Below are 11,860 nucleotides of genomic sequence, written 5' to 3'. Positions count from 1 at the left end.
CCCCCAGGCCCCCCCCCCCCCCCATGTTCCCCGCAGGCGGTGTGGGGGGGCTCTGCTTACTCTCTTCTGGGGCAAGCCCCGCTCCCAGCACCGCCCCGGGGACTTGGGGGGGAAAGTCATGGCTTCCCCCGGCTGCTGTGCAGGGAATGGCATCTCCCCAGGGAGCTCAGCCCCTCAGCTGGACAGCAGGAGGGCCTTTGCAGGCTGCTTGCCCTCCATGCCTGATGCACGCATCTTCCCCCACCTCCTCTCACACCCTGACAGAAAACAGGTGAACAGGAACAAAAGCAGCCACAGCAAATACTACAGCGGTGATGTTTCCTGCCCAAGAAATGAGAGCGAGTTCTGGGCACTCGGGGCAGATCGCAGCCCACAGTGAGGTGAGGAAACTGCTGTACGGGGTCACAGGGAGAATATATTTCCCCCACTCCACCCCCTGCTTCCCTCTCCCATGTCTTTAGTTACTTAACGGCAGAAAGTAACTGAGTACTTCAGCACTTTGTTGTCAAGCAAAAGTCAGGAAAAAGGTTATTGGTAGCGAGCAGACAAATCCCACATCATTTCACTGCAGTCTGTCAACACTCAAGGGAAGGAACCTCTTTTTTCCATACACACATAGTTTCTCTGCCACAAAGTTTTCTCCAGCGCTTGGCCCGGAGCAGCTGTGATAACGTCACCTTTCCTTTTCTGTCTGGATCGCTTCTTTCCCTGCATCTTTCAAAGGGACCTTTGCCATTGTTTCATATCCCACAATTTAGGGCCTTGGCAGGTGGAGTGAGCTGGTCTGCAGCAGCCATTAGAGCAGTGCCGGAAAAAGAATGAATCACCGGGGTTTTTCGGGTTTTTTAACGTTGGCAACTTTTCTAAAGTACAATGTGTATGTTCCTCTTTGTGAAAGAACACTAAGGCATTACTAAAGACTTGATGATGAAGCTTGTTATTCATTGATTCAGGGCTCAGTAATAAATCACTGCTTGCAGCACCATTGCCATTACATTTTAGCCATAATTGAATTTTTGAAATTTGTTGTCGGTAATCCAAGAATACCTCCGTCCTGCATCAGTAACGAGGCGAGATGCGAAGTGCTGTCTTCGGTTCTTCACGGTTGCAGTACACATCCCGATAATTTAAGATGCATTGAAGAATAAGTGCATAAACAAATGTGTTGTGTTACCATGTGGAGCGGAGGTTGGGTGATGACTTGCTTTGATCTGCGTCCTGGGGAAAGTGGCTTGAAGCATGATCCCACCTTTTATTCATGCTGAATAAGATTGTGTGAATAAGAGGATAATTAAATGTTCCTTTCTTCGGTGCGTCCAAAGAGATGACTGTGTGGAGGATGAATTTGATTTAATCCATGTGCAGGTTAAGAGAAAAAAACATGTCGGCGTACGGGCAACAACAGATGCAATTGCAACACAGCTTTTTGACAGTCTTATGAGGAGCGGCTGAGGGACCTGGCGGTGTTCAGCCTGGAGAAGAGGAGGCTGAGGGGAGCCCTCATCGTTCCCTACAACTGCCTGACAGGAGCAGGGAGCCAGGGGGCAGGGGGGGCTTGGTCTCTTCTCCCAGGGAATGGGCAATAGGATGAGAGGAAATGGCCTCAAGTTGTGCCGGGGCAGGTTTAGGTTGGCCATTGGGAAAAATTTCTTCCCTGAAAGGGTTGTCAAGCCCTGGAAGGGGCTGCCCAGGGGAGGGGTCGAGTCCCCATCCCTGGGGGGATTTAAAAGCCGGGCAGCCCAGGTGCTTAGGGCCAGGGTTTAGTGGTGGGATGGCAGGGTTAGAGTAACAGTTGGGCTTGGTGATCTTAAAGGGCTTTTCCAACCTAAATGATTCCATAATTCTATGACAACACCACAGCAGAGCTCTTCTGGGACCGAGGCGCACCTGGAAGGGCCCATGGGGAAGACAGGAAAAACACTTTGCCATCTAATGCTCCCAGGCTCAAGGAGAAAGGAGCTGGTAGGTGTTCCCTGTAAATAAAGAGTAGCTTCGAAGGCACACTAAGCTCCCTATGGAAACAGCTTGAAAGACCCTCAAAAGTATGACCTCATACCTCCTTTGCTCAGTTCGAGTAGTTATTTTAAGGGTAAACTGTTGTAAATTACTTTTTACCTCCATTATTACTATGTGGACATTGTCTTGTTTCTTTATAAAGTTTTGAGGTGGTTGAGAACAAGAAGGCCTGGACCATATCTTTTATGCATTCTTCCTCCAGCCTATTCACCTCAGCCCACCCAAGCCAAATGGGGAAATGTCAGTCACACCGTTCAAGGTTCACAGCAGAATAAAGAGATTTAATATCCAAACAAACATGAGAAGGCTCTGAGTGACCTTAGAAATGAACACATCTCCTAATGCTACCCGTTCTCCAGTCCTCTGTGGCTGCTCTGTTGTTGTGGCGTGAGATTTGCAAAAAAAATGTTGCTTTATGACTGACTTTCAGAAACGTGCAGGGTGTGGAGGGACAGCACTGGTTTAATCCACTAGTCACCACAGCCCAATCCCCTTCTTACCCTCACACTTTTTTAGAGGGATGATACTCCTCCACGGGAGCAACCCCAGATACTTTTACATTCATGAGGCTGCAGAGCCCCATGACTCTGGTCTCGACCAGCCTGAGGTGTCTCCAAGACCACCCTGGCACTGCCCCCCTCTGCTTAGTCCTGATCTAAGGGGGATTCTTGGGCTTCTAGGTTTTTTCTCCGTGCAGGTGGTGGGAGTTAAATTATGGGCCAACACAGGTTGAGTAACTTTTACCATAGGTCCTTAATGTTCTCTCTTATTGCAGGGTTTGTCCATACCTCCTCACGTACCGAAGTGGTCCTGCCTGCCAGAGGTGCTGTGCTAGTGTTAAAATTCAGTGCTGGTGTTTGCAGGAAGGCAGAGGTTTCTCTGCTGAGATTTGTGCTGAGAACAGCTGCCTTTACAGCCAATGTTGGCCTCTAATTGCACCACCACTCAAAGGGGGAAGCAGGATCATGGGTGAAAACTTTCCTGAGCCCCGAGGACTGCTGTGAGACTGCCCACAGCCTTCCTTTGGGCAAACCCCACTAATTGCCCATATCCTCCGAGAAAAGCCCCGAGCGGTTCTGCAGAACACCGGCTCCTCTGGTGGGATGAAGTTCTGGTGGTGGAGGTCAGAAGGTGCAAATGCCACTTTGTAAAATCAACACCACAGTGCAGAGCAGGGGCTTTCTTGCCCAGGGGGGGTAAGCTCGGCACTGGTGAGTGATTTTTTTCAGCGATAGTGATTTTTTCTCATGTTCTTTTTCAGCGCTGCCACACAGCGGCAGAGTTGAGGCTGCTTCTAAACGGGGAAGAGGCTGAAGGTTCAGAAGAAAATGCTCTTCGGTTAGAAATTACCTGGTTCTCCTGCTAGGGACACCCTGTCATCTTTCAAGGTGTTAACGTGGAGGTGTCAACGTTAACTTTTTCCTTGCTCAGTAATACTCTTACTCGTGATTTTAGGTTGTTTTTCTAAGGAGCTGAGGTAAAGGGAATTTTGTGGTCAGTCTACAGACCTTCCCCCCAACACAACCACAATACTGCTCCTCATATTGGCCAAGGTTGGGGTTACAAAAATATCAAGCCTCCATAAGTTTCATTAAAAGAGTTGTCCAGTTAGAGAGAGTACTACTGGCGCACAGAAAGAGGCTGAAGCACAAGCTCAAATTATTGTTGGACAAAGAGAAAAGGGATTATGAGTATCTTAACCGCAGGGAGGGCGTCAGTCGGCAAGAACACTTGTCAGAAAAGGGGACATTCAGCCGTGAGGCACCAAGCCCAGCAAACAAGGCCGATACATTCTCCTGCCCACAGAGCTGTTTGGTTTCGATACAGGATTAAAGATGATAAAGTGAAAAATGCCTGTGTGATCAAGAAATCATCCTTTTCTTGATGACGTCTGTGCCTCAGGAAATCAGATCCCAAAGGTAGGAGTGGGAGTAGGAAGACTCTGCTTCCTCTGGGTTTCCTTTTGAGCTGAAAATGAAAAAAAAGAAAAAAAGACCAAAACACTTGAATGTCTCGACATTTTCCCCAAAGTTAAAGCCAGGGAGATGAACAAATTTTCCAAATTCAGCCAGTTCTGTAAGTGGTCAAAAACATTAAAAAAAAAAAAATCCACACAAATTCACCCACTCTTTTCCCTTTTTTGCAGAATGTTAATGCATCTATATTTGAAATGTGAACAAATTGAACCAGCTCTATTTTTACATATTTTCTCTTTTTTTTTTTTTTAAGTACCCTTACATGTGCTGACGATAAGCTGAACACTAAACCCGACGAATGAGCAGTAGGAGCACAGAGGCTGCCCAGGCCTGACCTTATGAAGTACCACTTAGAGACAGCAGAGTGCTGGCCAGGTAATTACTTCCAAACTCGGACCAAGCTCTGCAGGCCCTGGATGAGGTACGGCATCATCAGAGCCCTGACCTCATTTGCAGAGCCTGCATTTATGAAATGCCAAGAGATTATGCAGAGAGCTTTCCTGTGTGTAATCATATAAGGCAGGAGACATGAAGTCATTGTCCTAAAGCCCAAGGTGAAAAGGCTGACCCTGAACTTCCCAGGCAGGCCTAGGGCTGCATTTTGTACTGCTGTGGGAAGAAAAACTGATCCTGCTTAATTTATTTGGCTGTTTTCTGGCTTTGGCCTTTTGGGAAAGTTGGCATTTAGAATTCCACTCAGAACAGTTTTCTGGGCTTCGGTGTTAGAAGAATTAAAGTCAAGAGCTGATTACTTTTCTGTAGCTCTGGGTTTCATCCCAGGAAGACAATCCATGCATCAATGCTTCCTCCTACAGAAAAGTCAGGAGAAATAATTCAACCCTGCCTGCCTAAACTGAAGCCCACAGGGGGTGCCACTGACTTCAAACAGCCAGACTGGGCTCGGTGCCTGTGAACACGGCTTTCGCTTTCCGCAGGGGACTGTGCTCAGAGAAGCCCCATTGGAAAGCACGTTCCCATCCAACAGCCGAATCCTTCTCCTCCCCAGCACCTGAGCTGCCTCAGCACAGGCTCACAGGGGCCAGAAGACCCTGTGTTAGGGGTTCGGGTTCTTGAGAGCTTCAGCTTTGGTGCGAGCAAAGAGTTTCACTGTCTCAGCTTCTGCCATTACACAATCCCTGCCTGACTGCAGTTTGCATCAGCTGGTGAAAACGCTATGTGCAGCAAGGTTTGCTGCTTCTCGCTTTGGAAAACAACTTGGAAGACCTCAGAATTACAACAGTCCTTCTCGCAACCACTATCCATCCGCCTTCCCTCTATGTGCTAAGAAACTCCAGTAATTATTCAGTAATTAAGTGTCTCTCTAGGGTTGTAATTGTAAATCTGACCTCTCCCAGTCACTGTTTGCTCCTTAGGTAGCGGTTTTATCCATGGAAAAACAAATTCTCTTCTTTACATTTGATTGGATTACAAAATTGCTTTAAACTCTGTGGAGATGATTAGGAAAAGTGTGGTTTTGCGCAATAGTTACCATGGGAACTAAAGTGGAGAGATCTTTATAAACCAAAAGTCAAACAGATTGTGTTTCAGACAATTAATATTGTCTCACATGTTTATTCATTTGCTTTAACTCTTCCGTGCGCTATTCTGAAACAGTTTTAATCTCTTTTTCGGTATCAGGTGCTGTGTGGAAGAGATTCTGCTCCCTCGAGGATTCACCCCTCTCTTCTCTTGCAAGGCCACCTTGCAGTCCTTCATCTTCCTCTTCTGCTTTGCCTGTTTGGTCTGAGGATATCTCTGGGGACTTCCAGGTGGGATTTGCTTTGGGATTGGGACACACCAGTGGGGAGAAGTGTCAAAGCTCCTGTCCTCTTAATGGAGCCCGGGTGAGCTCCGGCAGACCCTGGTGCACTGGTGGGTGAGCTGAGCTGCTCTCTGCTTCTCCTGCGCGAACCCCTCTGCTCTCTTTTCTAACACCCAAGACTCCTCAAACCTGCGTTTCTTCTAGTTCCACGTTTGACCCATAGGGAAGAGCAGCTAATAAACTGGCCAAGTGCCTGTTGCTGTGCCTCTGCTCTCCTCTCTTTCCAGACCCCCCTCTTTCTCCAGCAACCTGACCCCATCCCATCTCTTGATTTCTCTCTCACCTGCCCTCAGCTCTCTCCCTAGCATCTTGCCGTCCTCTGGCTCTCCCCTCACAGCACAGTCTTATCACATCTTGAAAATAATTAGCATTGTGCCAGAGACCCATTTCCCACTCCAGCAGTTTCCGTTTGTCTTTCTTCCCTTCACATCCAAGATGTCAGGAGGCCATCACCATACTCGGTTGCCGCGATACTTACAGCGTTGCCCTTCACTCTGTCTGCCGTTGCCTTCGTGCTTGTCACCTGCGTTCACGGGCTTTCTGGGGCAAAGTTTTGTCCTGCATTATTAGTACAGCGCCTCTCAGAGCAGAGTTTTATTGTGAGCATGCCTCCAAGAAATAATAAGTAAGAAAGCAATGTCCTCATTTTCTCCCAGACCTCTGCCTGAGTCTGTGTACAGGAGGAATTCCCCTACCAAGGGAATTCAATATTCCTGTGGTTAAAAACTCAGCCGCTCCTCAGCCCCCTCCCCTGTGTACTGCTGACCTCCTTCCCCTGCACTGGTTACAGGATTACTCATTTCCTCAGGGGCTGATCTCTCACTCTGTTGTTTCAGTTCTTCACAAACAAATAGTATTTCTGTCCCCGGTCGGAGGTACGGCAAGGAAAGCTGCCTTCAGCGTAGAAGCCAGTTTCTCTTCAGACTCCTGTTCAGATCACAGGGCCGTGCTGTAACAGCTGCTGGATTAGATCCTGCTTCTTCCACCATCATACCTGTTTTCAGAAGAGCATCATGCAACGGCAGTTTGGCAGGCTTTGGCAGGACTAGCAAAAGGCGTATTCCTGAGGCAAGGGTGGCCAAACTACCAAATTTCCAGTTTCTGATCAGAATCAGGGAAGAATGAGAAAACCTCAGAGAAACGCAGGTGAGAATTAGCAAGCCTCTTGTTTTCCCTAGCTTCAGTCTCAGACTGCTGAACTGATTTTAGCAGAAACCTTCCAGAATATTTGTTCCGAAGCAGCTAGGTGTCCTGGAATACGTAAACAGGCAAGATTTCAGCTCAGGAAAAAGAGAAGAGACTGAAAGCAGGGGCCTGCAATGGGAAATGTTGGGCAGCCAGAAATTTCAGTGTTGCTACTTCCTCTGATGATAGTATTTCACTGCAAAAAATACACAAACCAGAGAGAATAGGGCAAAACATGCGTGTATAAAGGGGCAGCTGGGCCGAGTACTATCTTGCACGCTCAAAAAACAGCCATCTCCTGCCCTCCAAGTATGTATTTACTCCAGAATGATACGGATATAAATCCCTACTGTCCTGCTGGTCTTACATCACTTGGCACCAAGCTGTAAATTGCTCCTGGTTCCAGGAGACAGCGAATGTTGTGCTGATTGAAACCAATTTCCTGTATTTTAGTGACAAGAAACCTGTTGCCCCGAGGCCAGCACAGGAGTCTGCCTAAGGGTGTCCAAAGACAGACAGGAGAAAATGATATTAAAACTTTTTTCTTGTATATTGTCGCTTTTGCAAGAGGAAAGTCTGTGCAGGTATTCCCGTACTGACCTAGAAGCTCCAGCAGTTGTTACGTGCACAGGGCTCGTTCAGGCAAGGCAGAAAATAGGTTGAATTTAACTCATAGTCAATAAAAACATTCCAGTTCGGTCCCAATTTCTCTCTTTAAAAATTCATGAGGCAGGGGAGATGCCAGCACAGCAGAGGTGTTCCCTGTCACCGTGGGAAGTGAAGCCTAGGTAGCGTGAGAAGCTGGAACCAGGCAGCAAAGTGTTTATTGTGCCCAGTGCTGCCTGTGGACCTATTCCCATTCACCAGCAGAGCAGCCCAGTCCCAGCCTTGCGCAAGCTGCAAAGATCCAACCCGCATTTTCGCTGCAGTCTCTGGGGCGGGAGGTGTTTTCCTGGATAGCTGGTGAGGAAGTAATGTTGCTTTTGAAACCAAAAATAATTCTTTCAGACAGACGACATAATCTGTAAGAGGCCCAGCACTTCACTTCTATCAGATAATGCCGGCAAAATGCAATTCGTGACACTCCAGAAGATTATGTTGGATTATTAGATCAGATTAGATTAGATTATCTTCCTGGATATTGAGGTCAGAAGGGCCATGGGGGGAGGGGGAGAGAGCCCGCTTTTCTGCATATCCCCAGGCATCCAGGTGTTCTTCGTGGGGCACCACCTCCTCCTTTTCTTTGCATCCCTTGTTCATTTACTTCAGCCCACCCTGCAAGGGCATTGATGCCAACTTCTTCCTAGTCATGTCCTGGCCATTGAGATCAAACCACGCTGTGCCAGGCGGTGCCGCAAATAGCGTCGTAGCACCTTGAAAGCGGGACGCATTTCGGCATTCAGGAGACAGGCTGGCTGGCTGTTGGCAGAAAGCCCACTGCTTGCTAATTGGAAAAAGAGTTTTAAATCAAGTTGGTATTTTTTTCTTTAAACAAGACATCTCAAATGGAGTGCTCAGCATCAAAGAATCAAGCAGAGCGGCACAGAAATAGCAGCAAGAGCATCTAACGAGGCAGAGAACAAGACTACTGACCCTGGTGAGGCTAGCAAGGGAGACAGCACTTCCAAAGGAGTCATCTTTGAGCACAGGGGAACATTTCTCCTTGCGACTTTTCTATTTTCCAGCAAAATGAGAAGCACGGTGGTAGTATGGCAACAGAACAAAAACTGTTCTGGAAGGAGCCGTCCTTATCTAGCCAAATATCTTCTCATTGACACCGGTAGGCTCTGAATCAGGCTCACAAGAGTATGAACAGCACCTCACAATTTTGCATTTAACACCTCTCCTCCACTTCTCTCCCCAGAAAGTCTTTCTGTGAGTAGCTCCGCTGCTGGCTGGTCCTGATGGGTATTTGCTCTCCTGGGATTAGGATGGCAGGAACTTGCATGGAGCCCAAAACAAAGTTTGAGACCCAAACTCCCTGAGATTGGAAGAGTTTGGATCTCACTCTGGACTTCATTATTTGCAGTTTCTTCTCATGGCCACAAAAAGCCCAGATTTAGCATCCAGCATCTGTAATTGCAAACCCAGTCAACAAAGCCCCTCTCTGACTTGTTCTCCTTTCTGGCTGACCATGGCAGTACAAATCCCTCCCTCTTCTGCTGACACCGAGAAACCCAGCGCTGGGCTACGGAGCGGTTGTAAGTGGCAGTGAGGGTGGTAGCAACGTAATTCACGCTGTATTACCCTGTTGGTTGTGGAAATGCATTATAATCATATTTTTGCTTGCTGGTAGTGCCTTTATACAGTGGGTGTGCATTCACCACGCTCCTTCTAACAGACATCTTGTAAGGTTTTCTAAAAAACTCTCATACCATTTTTATAACTTAACTTTTTCTTTTTTTTGCTTTGGGGATTGCAATCCGAGGCGCAGGGCTCCCAACGCAATCACCAGGTACGCACACAGCCAAACTGCAGGGAGCTCTGATGGACAGGCTGTGGTAAGGACGGACGTGCTGGGTCACTCGCAGGACACCTTTTTTGTCACGTTGTACTTCCCTCCGCTGCTCTTTGCTGTTGCTGAGGGCCCGAGGGGTTACGCTGAGCTACCTGCAGGGCGAGAACTGGCTGATCTTGCACACCCTCTGTAAATGCAAATGGAAACCTATTTGCACTAACATTTATTCATCCCTTTGCAATAAAAAAACAGAGTCATTTTAATATGCTTTCAGGGAATAATTGAGTCATAATTCCGTAATAAGGACTCTGCCCTCTGTTCCTCAGAGGGTGTTCTCTCTGGCACATGTATCTGCATTTCTGTTGTGAAGAGCCCTGTACGACCTGCCCACACACTACTTACCGAGGGTGCTGTAACTGCTGTGTAGGCTGATGCAAAATGTTCCTTCACCCACAGATCCCTGCCTGCCTCTGCCTTAAAATGTCATTGAGAAACCAACCAAGAAACCAGGCTTATTAGAGAAGCTTCTCTCCTAGGAGGCCGCCTCAGCATGTACCTGCTCACCTGCAGAGAGCGAAGGTAACGCCGGGCCAGAAAAAAGTATCCTAGAGCAAAGCATGTTCCTCTGCTAGAGCTCAGTCTACTAAATCAGGGAAGGTGTCTAAGTGAGCATGAGGAAGCTCTCACTGCAATCATCACATGCTTTCTTCAGCCAGAATACGCTGAATAAAACTAAATGTCGCAGGCTGAATCAGAAACCCTGCAGGGAGGTGGTGATTATCACGCTTAAACATTTTCAAGAGCGCTACCAGAGTAATTTTTTTTTTTTTGCTATTCTGGTGAGTGATGGGCTGGGAAGCAACACGCAGGTCTGATACCCACAGCCACAGGCTGGCTTCTTGTGCAGCCCCAACGCGGAGGTGCGCAGCCGGGGTGGGTTGAGAGGAGCTGAGAAGGCTGCTGTACAACCCCAATTCTGCTGTAGTTTGAAAAGTGCCGGGGTACTTGTTTGCCATTCAAAGGAAAAGCGTGGGGACATCTCATTACAGACATAGCAGCGCGCTTCTGCTGCTGGGCGTAGGACCCCCGCCACGCAAGAGCAGAAGGTGCAAGTGATGGGGGAAGAGTCTGAAGGTCGAATATCAAACATGGGAAAAGTGGGACCCACAGGTTTCTGTCAAAGCATTTCAATCAGAGGCCAAAGAGACAAGGGATTTTGATAAAATGGGTCCATAAAGGAGCAGTCTTGCCTCTCATTTTCATTTATTTATGCTTTTCTCCCATGCCCACAACAGCCCAGTCTGCTCCATGCTGTTAGAATCAAAACTGAATCTTCAAACAAGCAAATAAACAATCAAATCCTCCCCAGCAGAAACTGTTTCATTTTCTTGGTCACATAGAGCAGTGCAGCGATAGCAGGGAGGTGATCTGTCACTGCCACGAGGGTGAACTCCGCTCTTCGGCAAAATTCATCATATCTGCCTTCCCTTCCCTCGCAGTGCCTGAGCCGCAGCCCCGTGAATCCCGGAGGCACCTCCTGCACAGACGTCTCTCGTGCCTCCTCCCACCACGTCTTCCGTAGCAGCCTCTCCTCCTCGCCTTGCTTGTCTGCCCGTTGCCTTATGGTAATGTCAGGCTTGATCATTTCCAAGTCTTACTCCTACGGTGTTCATTGTGTTGCAGCAGAAACATGGTGCAGATCAGTAATGTACCTACTGAACTCTTCAAAAAGGACAATTTCACCAAGTTCAAAGCAGGTATGAGCTGGCAGCAAACTCTCAGCAGATAATGTGCATAACAAAGGGAACAATTTAAGGACGTTTTACTAGAGAACCTAAAGCACCACAAGTTTGCTGTGGGGAGGGCAGGCCAGGCTTGCTTTAACCAGCCAGATTTACAGGGGCTGGGAGAGGAGCTGGGAAAGAAAGGACAGTTACCATCGGCAGCAAGTCAGCCTCCCCTCCAGCAGGGCTGCTGCAGAGGAGGGGTGAACCCCACCAGGGTGGTGGGGATGTGGTTCAGAGCTGCTGTGCTTCCATGGGACCTGCTCTCATCTCCCCTGCAGGGTCTGGAGCTGACATGGAAACAAAATCCCCCTGCAAGCCCAGACAGAAGGGTCCAACAGTGCCTGCTGGATTGCAGCTGGAGACCACGGGAATGAGAAGGGGCGAGGATACATCTGGGACACGGCTGTGGGAACGGTGCAGGTCACAGAAGAGCAGAGCCCAGGGTCGTGGCTCGGGTGCGACACCCTACTTTGCACACCTTGTCAGGGCCACGCATGCCCGGGGACGCGCGGCTGACGTGCATGGATCTCCAGATCCAGATCTCCAGCTCCTCTGACTCCTTCCTGCCGCCCGAAGGAGAAACCATCCTCCTCCCCGCAGCCGAGCAGCGACCGCT

General features: G+C 48.5%; 1 protein-coding gene across 1 annotated transcript in view; it reads right to left on the bottom strand.

The window, feature by feature from the left end:
- The window catches only part of TMX1 (thioredoxin related transmembrane protein 1), a 20,234-nt gene extending 8,404 nt beyond the window's left edge, over positions 1-11,830 (bottom strand). The window contains exon 1 of the mRNA XM_009642503.2: positions 11,714-11,830. Coding sequence (XP_009640798.2) covers positions 11,714-11,830 — 117 coding nt within the window. The remainder of the gene's footprint in view (positions 1-11,713) is intronic.
- Positions 11,831-11,860: the final 30 nt, after the last annotated feature.

This window comes from Egretta garzetta, unplaced genomic scaffold, assembly GCF_000687185.1.
Source record: "Egretta garzetta isolate BGI_Z169 unplaced genomic scaffold, ASM68718v1 scaffold767, whole genome shotgun sequence".
In the NCBI taxonomy this organism is placed as follows: Eukaryota; Metazoa; Chordata; class Aves; order Pelecaniformes; family Ardeidae; genus Egretta; species Egretta garzetta.
Note: the sequence above shows the minus strand (reverse complement) of the source record. Positions and strands in the feature narration are given on the sequence as shown.